We start from the raw sequence: 22,507 nt of genomic DNA, 5'->3' as shown, positions 1-22,507 counted from the left end.
CATCTCTCACCCACCCCAGGGTCTCAGGTGTCCCCTACCCATCTACAAGGGTTGGGCTGTGTTGGTGTAGGAACCTGGTCTGGCTGTCCTTGCTCTGTGAACAATCCATTGCCTTTGTCACTTGACCCAGACATTTCAATTCTGATTGTCCACTCCAGGAAGGGAGATTATGCCCTGTAAAAACTTGACATATTTCATAATATCACCAATGCTAAAGGAAGGATAAGATGGCCCTGGCACCAGAAAAGGGCCCCTAGCTCCCTGATATTTCTTAGTCTTGTTTTCCATCATTGTGGGATCTTGTAGAAAGGAAGAACCCAGAGGAAACATAATCCTCATATTAGAGTTAGGGGACTTGTCTGGGGTATTGTAATGGCCTGGATTGCAAACCACCCCAGGGCATATATTCTAAAGGAAAAAAAGAAAAAGAATGGTTAGGAACACTGAAATGGCTTTCACACGTCCAGACTAATGAAGTGTCTGCCTGGACTACCTTCACTTCCACCCAGCTCTGTGTTTCTCAACATGTACTATTTCCCTTTTTGTGGTGTAGGATCTTTAATGTCCATATTTCTCTAGTCAGATGGGGTACCACCCCATTAACAGACTTTCTAGATGTCCTTTCTACATATTGCTGTGTGATTCCACTGATCTAGCATTCACTAGATTCATTGGCCTGTGGATGCAGGGTGCATGTAAAGTTCATCGTGTTCCATGAGAGTGTGCCTATTGTCATGTTGCTTGGGCAGTGAAAGATGCTCCTTTGTGAGTGAGAAGTCTCATGGGGTATCCAAAAATGTGACATAAATTGCACTCAGGGTTACCTAGGTAGTCCCAGCATCAAATTGAGCATCATATTTCTTTTTCCTGCAGGTGGAAAGCTGTGGCCATAGTCCTTTCCTTCACATTGGGGATTCTTTAATAGTCCAGTCTCTCAGTTGCCATTTTCCTGAACAGATGGCAAGGCTGTTGGCAATGGCTGAGGATTTAGTGGAAATGTGGCATGGTACATTGTTGGGACAGCCTGCATGGCCGTTACCACTGAATGTAGTTTGGCCTACTGGGTAGAAAGCCCATGTCAAGTTTCAGTTAAAACAGTGGCCATCCACTGGCTGAATGGTGGCCACACCTAGTAGACCTGTCAGTTAGTGTTTTGCTCAGCCATCAGTGACTCCTGCCATATGGAAATCTCTGAATCTTGGGCTCCACATGGGCAAATACAGAGCCAAATTATCACCTACAAGTTATTTGGTCCCTTCTAGCAAGCTTTACATTTGTTCATGGAGCCACAGATCCTGTGGGGTCCCGACTAAACCTGATCAAGAATGTGCCATTTCCATTTGATAACATGGCTCTGTTCAGATTGTTCGGTTTTACTAATGGTGTTTGTAAGTATCCAAGTGAGAATGGACAGCTAAGGGGCCAGTGTCACAGTCACACACGGTGCTGAAGCCTTAACATGTTCAGTCTCCATCAGTGCCTAATAGCAAGCAAGGAGTTGCCATTCAATATAAACACATTTGGTGGCTGATTCAGGCAACTTATGTCCCCTAAGATTGAGAGGCTGGTGAACTCAGTGACAATTTTCTGTTGCCATACCCTCCACTGAGTATGCACAGAGGTTGTGGATACCTGGACTTCCATCTGGTTAGCAGGCTCTAGAAATCTTAGAGAAGTGACTGGGCCAGGCCTTGTTGAACAGATTCCAGGGCTACTGTTGCAAAATGCCTCTTTCAAAGTTGGCAACTTTGTTCGTGATTTTGACTAAAGGAACCAAAAGAACACCCAGGTGAGGTTGATGCCATCTCCCATTTGTAAAGGGGCCTACCGGCCATTGAGTCTCCTTTTATTCAGTGGGTGCCACAGCGACCAATGTTTCCAGCTGCTCAGTTGGCATAATAATTAACTATGAGTACACAGCTCACTTTCACTATACATATATTCGTTGATGGAAGTAACAGCGTCATGCATGATTAGTGTGTCAGAACCTTCACCACATCTGATAGGATATCAATTCAATTATCTAGGGTTTGTGTGTCAGTTTTGCTTGACTAAGAATATGTTTTCTCCTTTCTAGAGAGACGGCTGCATCTGTGCAGGTGATAAGATCACGAACTGCACACTTTGCCTTACTTTTTTGTTGTAAATAATTTGCCTGATTCAATGCCATATTATGGAAGAATTTCTTAACTGTGATGAAAGCACTTGGAAAATCCTCAAATAATATTTCATGCAGAAATATAACTGAAAGAAAGACAAATGCATATACAGGAAAACAACCGCTGCTCTTCTCATGTTGGATGCAGTCTGCTAAAAACACCTGAAACCAGCTGTTGGTCTGATCCTTGATGTCTGGTACAATCTTGGGTTATTCTCCTTGGAAAAGTGGATGCTCATAAGTGCCAGTATCCCCGTGAGTCCCAGTTAACTGAAATTCATATTGTTGAGCCCATGCATGGACAGTCATGACATCAGTTCATGAGACTCCCTGGGAAAGCTGGGAAAGGTAACTGCTGAAGTACATGTTTTGAATTATTTTAATTATTTTGAGCTCCTGCTTCTAATGGCCTTTAGATAAGTATTCACTTGGAAAGGATTTATTTTTTCTAGTGGTCCTTTTTCAGAAAGTCCAGTCATATCTCCTCCAGCATGACTTTGTGTCCAATCCTTCAGATGTGTTTCTTCTAAGGCCTGATGATCTGTCAAAACCACTAGTCAATATTGTGATATTGTTCATAATATCCAGAGCGGGGAGAGGACAATAGTACTCCCAATATTGCGGAAGGTGTACACCCCTCCTTGTGTTATTGTTCATAATATCCAGGGGGAAAAAAGGATGACATTACTACCAATATCGCGGGGGTTTTACACCCCCTCCTTGTGAGATTCTTCATAATATCCGGGGGGCGGGGTAGGACTATATTATTCCCAATATCATGGAGGCTGTACACCCCTCTTGTGATATTATTCATAATACCCGGGGGGGAGACGACAGTATTACTCCCAATATCGTGGGGGGTGTACACCCCTTATATTGATATTGTTCGTAATATTCAGGGGTGGAGAGGACGCCATTACCCCCAATATCGTGGGGAGTGTATAACCCCCTTGTGATACTGTTCATAATATCCAGGGAGAGAGGAAGATATTACTCCCAATATCTTTGGGAGTGTACCCCCCCACTTGTGATATTGTTCGTAATATCCAGGAGGGGAGAGGACGATATTACTCCCAATATTGCTCGGGCTGTACACGCCCCCTTGTGATATTGTTCGTAATATCCATGGGGGAAGGGGAGATGATATTACTTCCCAAATAGTAAACACATTGTGTGTACACCCCCCTTGTGATATTGTTCGTAATATTCTGGGGGGGAGAGGATGATATTACTTTCAATATCGTAAACACGTTGTGTGTACACCCCCCTGTGATATTGTTCCTAATATCCCAGGAGGGAGAGTATGATATGACTCCTAATATCGCGGAGGGTGTACACCCCCCTGTGATATTGTTCATAACATCCAGTGGGGGAGAGGAGACGTATTACTTTCAATATCGTAAACAACTTGTGTGTACACCCACCTTTGATATTGTCCATAATATCCAGGGTGGGAGAGGATGATGTTACTGGCAATATCGTGGTGGCTTTACACACCTCTGTAATATTGTTCGTTAAGGGGTTAAGAGGATGATATTACTCCCAGTATCGCGGGGGCGTACACGCCTCTGTGATATTGTTCATAACATCTTGGAGGAGACAGGAGGAAATTACTCCGAACATCGCGGGGCGTGCAGAGCCCCTTGAGACACTGTTCACAATATCCAGCGGGGAATAGGACGACATTACTCTCAATATCGCGGGGGATGTTCACTCCACTGTAATATTTTTCTTAATATTCAGGGGGGAGAGGATATTAATCATAATACTGCGGGGGATGTACACCCTTCTGTGCTATTGTTCGTAGTATCCGGGGTGGTTGGAGATGATATTACTTTCAGTATCATAAACACCTTGTGCGTACACCCCCCTATGATATTGTTCGTAATATCCAGTCGGGGAAAGGATAATATTACTCCCAACACAGCAGGGAGTGTACACGTCCCTGTGATATTTTTCATAATATCCAGGGGGGAGAGGATGATGTTACTCCCAATTTCGAGGGGGATGTACAACCCACTGTGATATTGTCGTAATATGAAGTGGGAGAGAGGATGATGTTACTCCCAATATCGCCGGGAGTGTACACCCACCTGTGATATTGTTCGTAATATCCGGGGGGGGATTGGAGATGATGTTAGTTTCAATATCGTTGACACCTTGTGTATACACCCCCCTGTGACATTGTTCGTAATATTCAGAGGGGGAGAGGATGATAATACTCCCGATATTGTGGGAGGTGTACACCACCATGTGATATTGTTCATAATATCCAGAGGGGGGAGAAGATGATATTATGCCCAATATCGCGGGGGGTGTGGCCCCCTGTGATATTCTTGGTAATAGTCGGGGGGGATGACATTACTTCCAATATCACGGGGGATGCACATCCCCTTTTGATATTGTTCGTAATATTCAGAGGGGAGAGGATGATATTACTCCCAATATAGTGGGGGGTGTAAACCCCCCTGTGATATTGTTTTTAATATCCGGGGGGAATTTGAGATGATATTACTTTAAACATCGTAAACACCTTGTGTGTACACCCCCCTGTGATATTGTTCATAATATCCAGGTGGGGAGAGGATGATATTACTCCCAATACCGGGGGATGTACATACCCCTGTGATATTGTTCCTAACATCCAGGGCAGGAGGGGATCACATTACTCCCAATATCTCAGGGAGTGTACACCTCCCTGTGATATTGTTCGTAATATCCAGGGGTGATTGGAGATGATATTACTTTCAATATCATAAACTTTTTGTGTATACACGCCCCTGTCCTATTGTTTGTAATATCCAGGAGGGGACAGTATGATATTACTCCCAATATTGTGGGGGTTGTACACCTTCTTGTGATATTTTCTGTAATATCTGGGAGGGAGAAGATGATCTTACTCCCAGTATCGCAGGTGGTGTACTCCCCCCCAATGATATTGTTCATAATACACAGGGCTGCCAGGATGATATTACTCCCAATATCTCGGCATTGTACCCTGCCCCAGCATGATGTTGTTGTTCGTAATACCCAGGTGGGGAGAGGATGATATAACTCTCAATATCACATGCAGTGTACCCCCTCTGTGATATTGTTTATGATACCCTGTGGTGGAGAAGATAATATTATTCTCCATATTGTGGGTGATTTACTCCTCTTTTGTGATATTGTTCATAGTACCCTGTGGTGGAGATGATGAAATTACTCCCAATATCACCACCCACGTGACATTGTTCATAATACTTAGGGCAAGTCTTTCCCATGTTTGTCCCATGATAGGGAATAAGTCTCTTGAGATCTGATGGTTTTATGAAGAGGAGTTCTGCACAAGCTCTCTCTCTTTGCCTGTTGCCATCCACGTAAGTTGTGTCTTGCTACTTTTTGCCTTCTGCCATGACCGTGAGGCCTCCCCAGCCATGTGGAAGGATAACTTAATTAAACCTCCTTTTTTTTTTTTCTTGTAAATTGCCCAGTCTTGGATATGTCTTTATTAGCAGCATGAAAATGGACTAATACAGTCAATTGGCACAATGAGAGTGGGGTGCTATTGAAAAGATACCCAAAAATGTGGAAATGACTTTGGAGCTGGGTAACAGGCAGAGATTGAAACAGTTTGGAGGGCTCAGAAGAAGACAGGAAAATGTGGGAAAGTTTGAAACTCCCTAAAGAGTTGTTGAATGGCTTTGACCAAAATGCTGATAATGATATGGACAATGAAATCCAGGCTGAGATAGTCTCAGATGAAGATGAGGAACTTGTTGGGAGCTGGAGCAAAGGTTATTCTTGTTACGTTTTAGCAAAGAGATTGGTGGCATTTTGCCCCTGCCCTACAGATTTGTGGAACTTTGAATTTGAAAGAGGTGATTTAGGGTACCTGGTGGGAGAAAGTTCTAAGCAGCAAAGCATTTAAGAAACTACTCAGGTGCTTTTAAAGGCATTCAGTTACATAAGAGAAACAGAGCATAAATGTCCAGAAAATTTGCATCCTGACAATGTGATAGAAAAGGAAATCCCATTTTCTGAGGAGAAATTCAAGCCAGCAGCAGAAATTTAAAAAAGTAATGAGGAGCCCAATGTTGTTAATCCCCAAGACAATGGGGAAAATGTCTCCAGGGCATGTCAGAGGTCTTCATGGCTGCCCTTCCCATCACAGGCCCAGAGCCCTGGGAGGAAAAAGTGGTTTTGTGGGCCAGGCCCAGGGCCCTCATGCTGTGTGCAGACTAAGGACTTGTTGGCCTGTGTCCCAGCTCTTCCAGCCATGGCCGAATGGGGCCAATGTAGAGCTCAGGCTGTGGCTTCAGAGGCCCCAAGCCTTGGCAGCTTCCACATGGTATTGAGCCTGCAAGTACACAGAAATCAAGAATTGGGGTTGGGAAACCTTCACCTAGATTTCAGAGGATGTATGGAAACAGCTGGATGCCCAGGCAAGAAGTTTGTGGCAGGGGCGGGGTGCTCATGGAGAGCCTCTGCTAGGCCAGTGCAGAAGGGAAATGTGGGGTTGGAGCCCCCGCACCGAGCCCCTACTGGGGCACTTCTTAGTGGAGCTGTGAGAAGAGAGGCACTGTCCTCCAGATCCCAGAATGGTAGATCTGCTGACAGCTTACACGGTTCACTTGGAAAAGCCACAGACACTCAATGCCAGCCCTTGCCAGCAGCCAGGAGGGAGGTTGTACTCTGCAAACCCACAGGGACAGAGTTAGTCAAGTCCATGGAAACTCACCTCTTGCATCAGTGTGACCTGGATATGAGACATGAGGTCAAAGGAGATCATTTTGGAACTTTAGATTTAACTGCCCTCCTGGATTTCAGACTTACCTGGGGTCTGTAGCCCCTTTGTTTTGGCCAATTTCTCCCATTTGGAATGGCTGTATTAACCCAATGCCTGTACCCCCAATTGGGTCTAGGAAGTAACTATCATGCTTTTGGTTTTACAGGCTCATAGGTGGAAGTGACTTACCTTGTCTCAGATAAGACTTTGGACTGTGGACTTTTGAGTTAATGTTGAGATGAGTTGAGACTGTGGGGGACTGCTGGAAAGGCATGATTGGTTATGAAATGTGAGCACATGATATTTGTGAGGGGCCAGGGGCAGAGTGATATGGTTTGGCGGTGTCCTCACCCAAATCTCATCTTGAATTCTCACAGGTTGTGGGAGGTACCCAGTGGTTGGTAATTGAATCATGGGGGCAGGTCTTCTCCATGCTGTTCTCATGATAGTGAGTAAGTCTTATGAAATCTGATGGTTTTATAAAGAGGAGTTCCCCTGCACAAGCTCTCTCACTTTGCCTGCCACCATCCACATAAGATGTGACTTGCTCCTCCTTCTGCCATGGTTGAGAGGCCCCCCCAGCCATATGGAACTGTAAGTCCATTAAACCTCTTTTTTTTTGTAAATTTCCCAGTCTCAGATATGTCTTTTTCAGCAGGGTGAAAACGGACTAATACAGGATTCAGACAGATTTCGAATTTTAATGGCTTCTTGATGGATTTACCCATTTATAATTATAAAATATCCATTTTATCTCTTGCATTAAAGTCATGACCTAGTTTCTTTTGCTCAGTTTTACATGATATGTACTTTTCATCCTTTCATTTTCAAAGCCGCTCCATATTCTTACTATAGTGTGTATTTAATGATTAACATACATCTTTGATTTTAATCCTGTCTGATAATTTTATTTACTTGGAAAAATTTGTTTATTTATGATGCAATTATTGTAAAGTTAGGTTTAAACCTACCATCTTGTTTCCTCTGATTTTCTTGATTCATGCTTTCATTTGAATTAGTCAGTTTAATTATAGCTTTTTTCTTATATTAACTTGCTAAATATGCAAGATTATTATAGAGAAGATATCCTCAACTTATTATGCCTAATACACGTATAGTGTATTACAATTTCTCTCTCAAATTATTTCTAGGTAAGTGACAGAAGCAGAATCAACCTTTGGAAGATCATCTATTTCCTGCTGGGTTGACCTGGAATGTGTGATATGACCTAAGGTAAATTTTGAGTCACCACACAGACCTAGAGCTCTGTGTGATGCAGCACTTCCTCAGGAGCTTGCAGTGGCATCAGGGCCCAGCCTTGAATGCCAGGCAGGGATCTCTCAACTCTGTGATTCTTCCCAGAAAATACATAAGAACTTCTATCTGGGTTCATATCTCAAACACAACCTACCAGTCTCTCACGTACTGCCCTCTGCTCCAAGTCTTCAGACGGTTATTTTTCATGGGGTAAAAATATGACTTATATATTACCTTGCAATTCTGTTTAAGATGGCATACTTATGTTCCTTTATTCTTTCAAACTTGGTCCTTATTGTTGAAACCCAGCTTTGGAGTTCAGAAAACTACTTTTTACTTCAACATGCTGTGGTCAAGACTGTGCAAAGACTTTTGGCACTAGGTCTTTATTTTTGCATACATTTGCAGCAACATATCTAGTAACTTAAAAATCTAGACTGTGAAGAGTTACATTCGGGTACTCCCTGAAAAAAGCAGGAAAAAATACAGTGCCTGCTGCTGTCCTGGTCAGGGGTCTGCCTTACGAAAAGTGGTGGGGGGAGGTGGAGGAGGGGAGAGAAACTGTTTTAATATCACCAAACCTTATCAATATACATGAACCCTAGTAACTGCTAAACCAAATCAAAAGAATGTATTAGTTTTGCATTGCCAGTAATCAGTCTCAATTAGGTGCCTGTTATGCAGAACAAATTTACTTGATGAATGAATGTAGGGAAGGAAGAGAGGCTTAGAATGAGCTCTCATTGAGCTTTCTCTTCTCTCGTGTCTCATTGTTCAAAGGGGAGGTGTACCTCCTCCTTTTTGCAGACTCTGTCATGCAAAGGCTGCTGCAGCTGATGGGAACTTAAAAGGTGGTGCCTGAGGTGTAGCTGAGAAATTTATGGTCATGAGCCCTCAGCTGCACCAAGTCCTCTGAGTTCTCCAACATCTTCATTTTTAGGCGTCTAAGAGAATCCACAGTGCCTGCTCTCCACAGAAACAACACATCTGGGCAGCTAGGCCACAGCAAGCGGGGAGGTTTGTGTTCAGGACTGTACCATTGTAGGAGGATAATGTGTACTTTGCTGGCAGCAATAAACCCCAACATCCTCAGCATCCATCCTCCTGATTTTAAACATGAAGTCTGTCCCCGACCCACTGCCACTGAACCTGTCTGAGACTCCAGGGTCCCTTTTGGAAACCAAATCAATCAGGAGCCGTGGAGGCTGGTCTGGCTTCTGTAGGTCCCAATTCAAATAGGTGTATCCATTACTGTGAAAGAGGCTGTGACTGGACCTACAGGAGATGGAGACTGGCTCTCCAGGGGTGACGGGCAGGGAGAGTGGAGGCTGGGTCACACAGCATCTCCATTGGATCCTGAAATAGTAAGAGAGAAGTGCAAGGTTATGTAGAAACATTGTGAGTCATTTTAATAATTTTCTGTCTGTTATTTATGTTTTGCTCAATTATTTTTTGTGTGTGATTTTGGTTAATACTCCCAAAACATACAGGTTTAAAAAGAGCCAAGATTTGCAAAGCACAAATGGGCCTCTAGAAGTCACCTATCCCATCCCCCTCTTTCTGTGTCACAGCTTTCACTAAAGTACACGTCCTTGCTCCTGGAATCTTCCTCACTCTCATAGATCTAGACATCACATGCCCCATCCTGGAGGACAAGACACATCTAACACGAGGACAGGACACACATGGGAGGTGGCAGGGCCCACAGAGTTCACCCTCCCACCCCATCATCCTCCCTCATTTCCCTTCCGCCCTTAGCAGGGACCCAGTGCATTAGCAGCCCCGGGAGCTGAGCAGGGAGCCTCACTGTGGGAAGGTGAACTGAGGAGTCCTGGTCAGTCAAGGCAAGGTTAGAGCTGAGCTTTTATCTCAGACTCACAAGGGAAGGTCTTCCCTAGGGGACAGTATGCAAATCCCCTGGTGGGTGCAATGGGGTGGAAAGAGCCAAGGAGAAGGTGGGGGCATCTCTTGTGAGCAAAATGACATAAATATATTTTATGTTTTTGAGGAAATCAGGAGAGGTAAAATCTGTTTCCTGAGTGGCAGAAGGGACATATTTAGATGTTTCCTGCTGTTTCCTCTACCCAATTTCTAGTTCGTTAGGACTTTCTCAGGCATGGTTTACACTTCTCTTTAATAAGGTTGAGCTTTCATAAATATTTGGTGATTCTTATTTCTTGGTTCAGGTTTATTTAAAAGAGCCTAGGTTTGTTTTATTTTATTTTATGTAAAGCCAAACACACAGTGCAAAGGGTTCAAATCTTAAGGGTGCAAATGAATGTCAAGATCCAGATCATTTCATGTCATGATCCACACCAAAATATGGAAGGTTTCCAGTTCTCTTGCTGCTTTCATTATGCACCTTCCCAGTCAGCAACTGCTGCTCAAAACACAATCACTGTAACTGATACTGTGACATCTATTATAATTGTTTTTTTTTCTGTACTTAATCTTTATATCAGGTAAACATTTTTTCGTAGCTTCTTTCTTATTTCTTTCATTTGAGGGCTTGACTCCTTCTTAGCAATTTGAATTGCTGTCTGCTATCATTCCCTGTTATTCCGAAGGATTTTCTCTTGAATTTCCCACAAGGCACATACACTATTAATGAATTAGTCTTTGTGTATGAAGGAACATTTCTACCTTGCTTTTATGTTTAAATGATTGTTTTTCTGGATATAGCATTTGTGGCTTTTTCTCCCCCAGCATTTAAATATATCATTCCACTGTCGTCCCACCTCCATTAGTAATGATGAAAATTTAGCCAATAGCTTTATTATTGCTTCCTAGTATAGAGTAAGTCAGTATTTTAGCAATGCCTTCCAAATTCTCTGTCTTTGTCTTTCAGCTGTGGTACTATAATGTGTATTGTTATGAATTGCATTGTGCTTATCCTAAAAGGGTTTCACTGAGTTACTTTCATGTATAGATTAATGTGTTTCATCACTGTGAAAAATGTTTTTCATTATTTCTCCATTTTTTTTCTTTTTCAGTTTTTATTTTAGAATCAAAGCATACATGTACAGATATGTTACAAAGTTATTTTGCATGATGCTGAGGTTTGGGGTATGACTGAAATTATTAACCAGGTAGTGAACATTGTACCCATAGGTAGTTTTTCAGCCCCTGCCCTTTCTCCCTTTGTGTTCCCTCTAGCACAGTGTCTATTGTGCCCATCAACTGGGGATTCGATAAAGAAACTGTGGTATACATGCACCATGGAATACTATGCAGCCATAAATAAGAACAAAATCATGCCCTTGCAGAAACTTGGATGCAGCTGGAGGCCATTTTCCTAAGTGAACAGATGCAGAAACAAAAAACCAAAAACCACATGTTCTCACCTATAAGTGGGAGCTAAACATGGGGTATGCATGGGCATAAAGATGGAAACACATTTTTAGCCTCTTTCTGTCTTCTCCTTTGTGATTCCTAATACAAATTTGTTGGTATTATACACATGGACCTATAATGTCTGAGGTTTTATTCATTCTTCTTTATAATTTTTTCCTTCTTTATATGAGATCATTTCTATTGAGTTGTTTTTCAGGTCACTGATTCTTGTGTCATCTTAAATTGCTATTGAGTCTATCTAATATATTTTTCAATTGAGTTGTTGTACTTTTCATTTCTAGATTTCCCAGTAAGCCTGTTTTCATAGTTTTGTCTCTGTTTGAGAGCCTCTATTTGTTGAATAACTGTCTTTACAAATTCCTTTTTAAGTCTTTTATTATAGGTTAAAATAATTATTTGAACATATATTTGATAAGGGTGGAGCACATAGACACCATGGAGATGGACCATAAGGCAGGGAGCTCAGAATTAGATTAGGTGAATTTGGAGTCTCTGACTACAGGATGCTCTTATGGGCTTTAATTATTTCCCATGTATTATGCTTCTCATATTACAAATAGCTTTTATTTTTAAGATAGTAACTATATATAGAAATTCAGCATATAAATCCTTGGAAATTTCCAACAGAAAAATTGATGAAATGATGGTTTTTCTTAGGCCCCCACACCAGCCTCTGCCTGGGACCTGACTTTGTCTCTGAGGCGGTGGAATCTGTGATGAGGTTTTGAGTTGGGCAGTGAAATCATGGCAGGGTAGGCTGTGCTCTGGGTGCTGAGAAGGACAGGAAGACACTCCTTCAGGGTGAGTGATGCTGGGAGTTCGAGGGGAGACTCAGCATGGAGCTGCCTGTGAGTTGCCCCGGCAGTCCTGTTTGGACAGTGATCATCTCAAAAGTGTACTCGGATGCCACTGGATGGCCCAAACGTGGGCTCAGGTTGGAGAAGGACAAAGCTATAGGGATGAATATATAAGGCTCATTTGACACTCTGAAATGTCAGTACAACCATAATGAATTATATGGGAAGGGAAAGGAGTCACAAGGTTGTGATTTTTTTATTTGAGATTAAAATATATCCCCTCAGCTCATTTTTCCCTCCAGGATGTATCTACTGATATACATTTAACCAAAGTCACTGTTTTTAATTGTCGTTTTAGTAAATGACAGCCTATGTGCAGAGTTCCTAAATAACTGGGAAGCCAGACCATTATTCCTATGGGTGAAGCCAGGAAGTGACTGTGGATGTGAACAAATGTGAGATTCATGTACACGTCTCCAAAGACACAGGCCACTGATCTGGGAGAACCTGCAGTCATTTCACTTTCGCATACCCAGATGAGAGGACACCTTGATCTGTGTTCATCTGATGAACTCTAAAATCTGGACCATATTCTGAAGGTGTAGTTCACACTTCTTTTCTGTGCTAGTGGGACTGTCTCACTGACATGTATTTTACCCTCTGCATAGGACAGTCTGTGATACATACAACTTGTTTTCTGCTAAATATCCATCAATCATGTCATTTATGAGTCTTCCATAGGTGTTACCTGACCTATGGCTATGGGGTCTTCCAAAAGAATGGGCCAGAGGTGGAGCTGTGAAACTGTAGCTGGATAAAAAGTGTAAATGTCAAGAAAGGGTATTGAAGTGGTGATAATAATAATAATATTCCAAATTAGTCTGGGCTCTTGGCTGTGATTACTGGTAAGCGTGAAAGAGTCTAGGTTTGGTTTTTATTAGTTTTATTTCAACTGATAAAGTAGCCAGAGTAAAGTGCATAAATCTTGAATGTTCAACTGAATACAGTTTTTGTGTAATTCATTGTCCGGACGGAATGATAGAATATTTCACATTCCCTTGTGCTTCCCTCATGGACAATCTTTGTCAGTTACCACCCCTCCCACCCAGCAAAATTAACTGTCTTTCTGACATCTACACAATCATTTAGGTTTTCCTGCCTTGAACTTTATATAAATAGCATTAAGTGTATTTTTATCTTTTTAGACTTGGTATTTCTCCCTACAACTTCATTTCTTTCAGAGGAGTCAAGGTCCTGTCTCATGTCATTTCCTGTGATTCTGAAGGATTTTCTCTCAAATGTCTTGTAAGACATAGCTGCTATGAATGAATGTATTTTGTTTATCAAAGAATTTTTTTGCTTTTTCTTTAGATTTGAAAGGTATTTTCAATGGATATAGATTTCCTGGTTGCCTTTTTTTTTCCTTTCAGCTTTTAAATATGACATTTCACTCCTTCTAACTTCTATTGGTCCTGATGAAAACTCAGCCAATGGCTATGTTGTTGTTTTTCTGTATATAGTGTCTGCTTTCATTCTTGATGCAATGAAGATTTTCTCTTTGTCTTTCAACATTTTAATATAATGTGTTCAGTTATTAATTCCTATTGATTATCTAAAAGATTTTTATTGAATTTTTTCCATCTAAGAATTTTTTTATTACTTTCGAAAAGTTTTTTTCATTATTTCTCCAAAGATTTTTTCAGCCACTTTCTCTTTCTCTCCTCCTTTGTGACTCTCATTATACATTTGTTGGCATTCTTCACTCTGAGCTATAAATCTCTGAAGTCGTCTTTTTTTCTAAACATTTTCTTTAGACTCAATAATTTCTATACCTCTATTTTCAAGTTAACTGATTGTTCTGCCATCTCAATTTGCTATTAGACCTAGCTAATAAATATTTAAATTGGATTATTGTACTTTTCATTTCTAGAGTTCCCATTTGGTCATTTTTTTGTATTTTCCATGTCTTTTCTTGAGGCCCTACTTGCCGAATCTTCTTTATTTTAATATTTTCTTTTTTATGTCAATGATCATAGATTTAAACATAATTATTTGAACACCTGTATATTAACTGCTTTGTAGTCTTTGCTAAATCCAATAATTGGGGCAAGTTAGAATTAACTTTCATTGACTATTTTCTGTTGTTATTATTGTAGCTGCTTTATTTTTATTCCTTTAATATTGTTCATACTTCTCTGCTTTTTTCCAGGAGTTGTTAAACTGAAAATTGTACATTTTTGATAGCATATTATAGTACCTGTCTTTAGATTTTGGGCTTTTTTATTTTAATTTTAACTTTTTTAGAAATAGGGTCTTACTCTTTCACCCAGGCTGGAGTGTGGTGGTGTGATCATAGCTTGCTGCAGCCTCAACCTCTTGGGGTCCAGTGGTTCTCCAGCTTCATCCTCCTGAGTAGCTGGGACTATAGGGGCATGCCACCACTCTCTGCTATGTATTTTTTTAATTGTAAGATAAGGGTGTCACTATTTTGCCCACCCAGCCTGGTCTCGAACTCCTGGCATCAAGTAATCCTTCTGCATCAGCCTCCCAAAGTACTGGGATTACAAGCTTGAGCCACCATATCAGGCCTGGAATTTGTTTTGTTTTTCTGATCATTTTTTAATTTTCTTCTTAGTTTCTTGTCTGAACTTACTGATAGTACCTGACTTATGATAGTTGGAGTTATAATGTTTTGACTTTCAGATGGTGTGAATGTGATATGCATTCAAGTAGAAATAGAACTTCTAGTATTCATACAACTATTCTATTTTCTCTTTCAGTATAGTATTCAATAAATTACATGAGGTATTCAACACTTTATTGTAAGATAAGCTTTGTGTAAGATAACGTTGACCAACAGTAAGCTAATGTAAGTGTTCTGAGCACATTTAGGATAGGATAGGCTGAGGTATAATGTTAAGTGGATTAGATGTATTAAATGTATTTTCAATGCATGATATCGAAAAATCTGTATCTCACGTGGCATTTGACCACAGATATCTCTGCTTCTCTTTGTTCTTAATATTAATATTTAGTTTGATTTTATAGGAACTACACATGTATCTGCATAGCAAAGTGGTCACCAATGATCTGAGACATTTTGCTCAAATATCTGGAGGTTATAAATCTGTCTTCTGTCAACCCATCTGCGTGTAGTTTAAAAAGCAAACTGCATGCAAAATGCAGCTAGTTTTTACCTCTCTCTGGTTTTACTTTGCACTGGAAACTCCTGGTTCTCATCGCTCATATCTATAACTTCTAGGTCACTGGGAATATGTGCAGAGATTATTTCAGCAATATGGGTCTATCTTATCCAGGAATCTGCTATTTACTATCAGCAGATGTATTACTTGCCCCAAACAGGGAATCATCTTGGACTAGCAAGACTGTGGGCTTTTTCTGTTCATTTCCTATGGAGTTCTCCATGTTTAGCTGGAAACACTGAAGAATTTTTTTCCACTCCTTGGCTTTACTCAAGTCCACCCACTTTGGCAGCAAGCTGCCAGTTTTATTTGCTATCCTTACATGCGTAAAACTCTAGTTCTGCAATTCACGTTGACTGAGCTGGGAATGGAAGGGTGCTGTCACAGGCAAAAGGCTACAGACATTTTCTTTCCTTACTCAAAGCACTAGTACTTTTTTTTTCTATAAGGAATATGCATCCTTAATTATTTTATGCTTTGCCAATTTTCAGAGTGCTGAAATAGTTTTGATATTTCAGCTTTATATTTATAGGTGTGTTTGTTGTTTATTCTTGCACAGAAGATTTATTAAACTCTTTGTGATGCCATAAACAGAGATGCCTTCTAAAATGCATTTAAATGAACATAATAGCCACACTGAAATGGTATGATGTAATGGATTAACATAAGTAATTTTGGACTTGAGAACTTGAGCTCCAAAATGGCCAAATAGAGCAGAGATGCTAAAACTGAGTGGCCACTACACTAGCTGTCTGTAAAGGAAGCAGCTGGTATAATCTAGTAAACACTGATGGTCTTGTTGAGGTTTTTGTTTCATGTTGAATCACTGTGGAAGGCCAGTTATTATACTGCTGACAGTAGTAAACTGCAAAATCTTCAGGCTCTAGGCTGCTGATGGTGAGAGTGAAGTCTGTCCCAGACCCACTGCCACTGAACCTGGCTGGGATGCCAGTGGCCCTGTTGGATGCACCATAGATGAGGAGCCTGGGAGCCTGCCCAGGTTTCTGCTGGTACCAGGCTAAGTTGCTGCTAACACTCTGACTAGCCCTGCAGGAGATGGTGGCTCTCTCCCTTGGAGACAAAGACAGGGTGGCTGGAGACTGCGTCATCACTATTTCTCCGGTGGTATCTGAAATTGGAAATAAAACAGAAATGCACTCATGTAATCAAAATCAAAACCACTGTCTTTAAGTAGAGCTAAAATTGTTGATCTACATTGAATTTTAATTATATTTGGTGCTGAGCAGAGGTGGCAGGAGTTTGCACTGATGTGCAAAACCACCTCATGTTCCCCTCACCTGGGAGCCAGAGCAGCAGGAGGAAGAGAAGCTGTGCTGGGGCTTCCATGGTTCCCTCTGGGTCCTAACTGAGCAGTTCCTCCCCAGAGCTCTGACCCAGGCATTGATATGGGCTCTGGAAGGTAGGGCAGCTGGGAGGGACATGCAAAGCAGCTGGGGTGGGAGCTGAGCTTCCAGCTGCAGAGACCACCTGCTTCTTCCTCTCTGCACTGAGCATCCTGCACCACCCTGGTTGTCAGGTCAGAAAAGTTTGTTGGCTCGGTATGAGTGTAGAACTCCTCCCTTGTGATCACAGAATTTCACTCCTGTGTCTTTCTTCTCCTCAATCACCTAAATCCACCCACATGATGTTTGACACAAGCCTGTTGAGAACAATATAAAAGGCTGTGTTTTCACTTCTCTCTTCCTATCCTCAATATGCCCGGTCATCTCCCTAAGTGCATTATTGGATCTATTGAAAAGAAGAGTCTGTTAAAACTTAATCTTCTAGATACACCTTTCATTTGCTTGTTAGTAATGTTTTCTGAGGGTCCTGAAGCTTTCCATTAACCCAGACACATACCCTCTTTGAGTTAAAAACTTCTGTTTACAGTCACATGTCCTGGCTGGCCCTGACATAGATGCTCCATGGCTTGCCGATTGCTTGAAATTGATCAAGTAACTTAACTTCCCTGTGTCTCAGTTTCCATATCTGTGTAACTGTGACAATACTGGTACCTACCTTACAGTGCTGTAGACAGTTTAAAGAATATAAGATAAAACATTTACAATAGTATTCAGGACATTATGTATGCAGCAATTAATTTTGTTTTTATTGTTTAAATATTCAGCAGTACAGTCATCATCATTATCATAAATATACTTACTTAGCACAGAAAATAGTCTTAAATCTAATCCAAGAATGTTTTATCCACAGCCAAATTTAATTCTAAGGCTTTTCCTTCACTAAGTCTGCACAACTCTTAAAATCCTAATGATTTGGTCTTCATCTGTGCTAAAGTACTCAGACCTTCAATCATTCTGCCCATCCCTGTCTAACACATTACTTCTCATCATCCATTATCAAAATGTTACTCTATAAAAGTTTCCCATGTCCTGTTGCTGTCCTTCTTCTTTACATAATCTTTATTCTACCTTGTTATCTTTTGTCTTATTCTTGCCCCAGGACTGACAATAAGGAAAAGCTACCATCATTACTTGTGGACTTGCTCCAGTATAATTTTGTCAGGCTTGTTGTCTTGGAAATGAGGACTGTGTCTTGCAAAAGAAACATATTCACTGGGTCAGTGTGTTATCAAATAAAATATTTTATCTACTTATCATCCAATAATTAATTTAGACTGACTTGAACAGGTTTTTTTTAAATGAACAAAGAAGAAGATGATGTAAGAGGAAAATACAATACAATAGAAAACACAAGCTATTATAACTCTTGCTTCATGGATTTCTACATATATATTAGACATATGCCGGGTATATGTGTGCAATGGTGATCCAAAAACTGAATGGTAACTGGCTGTAGGGAAGCCTGTATTACATTGGGTCTTGTCTATTTTTCCAATTATGAACAGAAAGCTACAGTACTATTTGTATGAGTATCAAACCTTCTAGCTGCTGTGATGGAGGTAGAGAAGATTTACTGAGACAAAAGCCTTGGAAGTAGTAGAGGTTTGTCCTGTGATGTTATGGGTGTTGCTGTAGATGTTGTTGTTAGGAAATACAGTAGGAGTAAAAGCAAGTAGAAAATTTACAAGCTCTGCTCTTCCTCATACTCACAACCCCCTCTAGAGATGGACAGATAGTGGCACAGGAATCTCTGACAGCTCTAAGGAAGTCTTTTTTGCTCTTTCCAGAATCTTTCCTGACAAGCATTGTTTTGAGTCACAGACTAGGTGGAACTGGGTGTAGAAGAATGGAGTAGAGCAAGGGAAGAAGTTTTCAATCCCAGGTAGTGGTTGTAGGCACAGGGAAATGGAATTTTTCATAGATTTATGCTACACTTCTATCATGTTGGGGAGAGAGGCATCAAACCACGCTTATTCTTGAAAGAAACATTACATTATTTTAAAGAGAAGAAACTATGCATTTCTTGTCAAAGAGATATTTAAAATTCAAAGCTACAATTTTTTTTTTTTTTTTTGAGACAGAATCTCACTCTGTCGCCCAGGCTATAGTGCAGTGGTGCGATCTTGGCTCACTGTAACGTTCGTCTCCCTGGTTCCAGCGGTTCTCCTGCCTTAGCCTCCCAAGTGGCTGGGATTACAGGCATGTGCCCCCACACCCGGCTAATAACAGGAGGGAGTAAAGGGCCACAAAAGCACGTACACAAGAGACAACTTTTCTTCTCTTTTACAGAATAAGTCTAATTGTAAAATAGCATTATAATGTATGGACTCATGTTTAAGACAAGTCTCTTGGTTTTCTAATTTGTGTTGAACCCAAGCAGTGTTGTGATAGAAAATGAGTTTCTTTTTCTTTAAGCTGAATTTGAATTTGCTCCAATAGCCTAATAGACACCCTAGTGGCAAGTCTTGTGTGATTGTCACCATTGTCCCCATGTCTAACAAGGATTTCTACTGGACACAGAAGTTTTTCTAAGTCCAACAAGAGGGAAAGTGACTGGGCCATCATTGTTCTCATCTCAGATTTCCACTTTCTGCGTAGAAGGTATACATACAGGTAGCCAGACGTTATGAAAGTGGATTGTAAGCATTTGTTAGTGAACAAAATATGACTCAAACAGTATTTTTATTTTTTATTTTTAAATTTCTATGTCTTATTATTCGAGACAGACTGTCACTCTGTCACCCAGGCAGGAGTGCAGTGGGTGCAATCTCGGCTCACTGCAACATTCGCCTCCTGGGTTCCAGTGATTCTCAGTCCTCAGCCACCCAAGTAGCTGGGATTACAGGCGTGTGTCACTACGTCCAGCTCATTTTTTTTTGTATTTTTAGTAGAGACAGGGTTGCACTGTGTTGGCCAGACTGGTCTTCCTGACCTCAAATGATCCATCCACCTTGGCCTCCAAAAGTGCTGGGATTACAGGCATGAGCCACTGCACTGGGATTTAAGCAATATTTTTATTAAGTAAAGTGTAGAAGAAAAAGTGTAAGTAAGGTGACAATAAGAAAACAAAATGCCATAATGGAAAACAATAACTTTAGGGCAGAAAACAAGAAAAGGCAAACCAAGATTCCTGTAGGGCGAGCCTCCAATGCACAATCCAAGGAGGAATGTCAAGGGTGAAAACTCTGGAGCATCCAGATAGTGGCCCAAAATACCAAATGCTGAAAACCCAGAATACCCGAGTATCAGCCTATGAGTGTCCCCACACCAAATGCCCGGAAACCCTGGAGTATCCAGGGGCTGACCAGTGCAGAAAATCCTGGAGCCTCAGTGCAGTGACTATCTAGCCAAAGCCCTTATTTCCTGGATCATCTGATATAGGCAGGTGGGTAGATGAGACACTTACAGGTGTGCAGGAGCCAACATGGGGCCAAGCAGTGTCTGACGTGGGGCCTGCATGAAGATCTCTCCAGGCTCCCCAGCTTGGGTCAGTTGGGCTCCTACGCGGGAACTGGAGCACGGAGCGGCTGGCCTGCATGAAGCAGTGGCTCTGTGGCCACTTGCCCATCCCCAGGGCTCCACCTTCTGTCAGGAAAGATGATGGCTCTTAAAACAGCCCTTGGCTAGTGTTAACAGCTCTGAAATGTTAGCAACTCTGTAGCTTTGATCGCTGTAGCGCTGATCACCGTCTCATCCTCTCTCACTGATCGCTGTCTTGCCACTTCTCCAATAGCTGTCTTGCCCATTGCTGATCACTGTGTCCGTCTTCTCATAAAGTGCCATCTCTTGCTGTCTCTTGCTGTCTTGCTTCTCTGCTGTTTCCACTGTCTTACTGCCACATCAAATGCTGCTTCTCACCATCTCTAGTGGTGAGTGGCTGGCTCAATACTGATGCATGGCAAGTTCTCAGCTTTGCTCAGGAAGGAATGCAAGAGTAAGCCGGTGATAGAAGAAAACAGCTTTATTGATGGGGCAGCAGTGTTACAGCTCTGTGACTACTCCTGCAGAGCAGGGGTAATTCATAGGCAGAGGGCCGAGAGTAGCAGCCAGGGGCATTTTTACAGTCACATTTATACCCACTTTTAATCATGTGATAACTAAGGGATAAGTTGTTCAGAAATAGCTAGAAAATGGGTGGTGTTGCCCCAACTTCCAGGTGTTGCTATGGCAGGGGCAGGAATTTCCAGGTGTTGCCATGGCAAGGCGCTGCAACTTCCGGATGTATCTATGGCAATGGTAAACTGTCATGGCATTGGTGCGGATGTCTTATGGAGAGGTCCTTTCAGAACCCTGTTCCTGTTTTGGCCAGCCTCACATCTGGTCCAGAGCAGAGTCCTGCCTACCTCTTGCCTCAAAAGTAACAAGAAATCTGTAATGAAAAGTTACCCAGAAAGAAAACTCCAATTTTATATTTGGTCATTAGTGACATGGTACTTATCAAAGTTACACAAAGATTCAAGTGAATAAAAAATACTCTCAGAATTATTATAGGAGGTTATAATGTCCTGTAATCCAAAAATTAATACACACATAACAAAACAAAGAAACTAAAGGCTGATATCCATTGTGAATATAAAAATAAATATCTTAAGAAAAAAAGAAAAATGCAATCCATCTGTGTATCTACACATTTAGTGAACACACATTGTAAAAAGTATTACAGTTTTTATAAGAACTCTTGATAGGTAATTTTAATTTCTGAAAAATGTATATGAACCATAAGATATGTTGGATCTCTTTCCCTAACTTCAAAAATATTTCCTTACATTTAAATTCTTTACCAATTTTTAATGACTTTTTATTGCTTAGAATTTTAGTTGATATAAATAAGAAATGTGTATTAAAAGCCTATCATTTTGATTTAACCTATGAAATATATTTAAATTCTTGGAAAAATCCAAAAATACCTAGAAAAGTGAGCTCTTGCCAGAAGATACACAGTTCTTTGGTTTCAAGCTGAGATTATCTCCCAGAAATAACTTTTGGCTCATGTAGCTTCCAGGACATTGCAAGAATAAAAGATGTGAAGGCAACATTACTTAAGTGGATTTGCAATTACTCACTATTCACTGTTAACCAATTTTATTGAAAAAAATGGTTCCAATCAAGTACACTGATTTTAAGTGTACTGTTGAACAAGGTTTAATAAATAAATACCTTCTTGGAAGCAAAATCAATACACACAACATTTCCATAACTCCAAAAATTTTGTCCTGCTCTTCAGGAATCATCTTGCTTTCCACCTCACAGAACAGACCATCCTTGGTCAGCTTACTGTTAGTATAGATTTATCTTTCTTTTTAAGAATTTCATGTAAATGGAATATAGCAGGTGTTCTTTTGTGGCTGGTGACTTTCATGCAGCATAATTGTTTCCTAGGCTCATTCATGTCGCCCTGTGTCCTCATGATGTGTTACTCTTCACTTTTGAGTACTATTTAACTGTGTAGTCATTTCACAATGTATCCCATCACCTGCTGATGGCCATGTGGGTTTTTTCCACTTTGGGCTATTATGGATAAAGCTACCATGAATGTTATTATACAAGGCTTTGCATGAATATTTCTTTATTTCTTTTGGGCAAATATCTAGGAGTGCATTTGCTGG

General features: G+C 41.0%; 1 protein-coding gene across 1 annotated transcript in view; it reads right to left on the bottom strand.

The window, feature by feature from the left end:
• The window catches only part of LOC129026546 (immunoglobulin kappa light chain), a 412,603-nt gene extending 395,691 nt beyond the window's left edge, over positions 1–16,912 (bottom strand). Inside the window, exons 1-2 of the mRNA XM_063648571.1 lie at positions 16,836–16,912; positions 16,369–16,666 (exon numbers count right to left, since the gene is read on the bottom strand). Of these exons, the coding sequence (XP_063504641.1) occupies positions 16,369–16,666; positions 16,836–16,884 (347 nt within the window). The 5' untranslated portion in view covers positions 16,885–16,912. The remainder of the gene's footprint in view (positions 1–16,368; positions 16,667–16,835) is intronic.
• Between the last annotated feature and the right edge of the window lie 5,595 nt (positions 16,913–22,507).

This window comes from Pongo pygmaeus, chromosome 12 (assembly GCF_028885625.2).
Source record: "Pongo pygmaeus isolate AG05252 chromosome 12, NHGRI_mPonPyg2-v2.0_pri, whole genome shotgun sequence".
NCBI classification, from domain to species: domain Eukaryota; kingdom Metazoa; phylum Chordata; class Mammalia; order Primates; family Hominidae; genus Pongo; species Pongo pygmaeus.
Note: the sequence above shows the minus strand (reverse complement) of the source record. Positions and strands in the feature narration are given on the sequence as shown.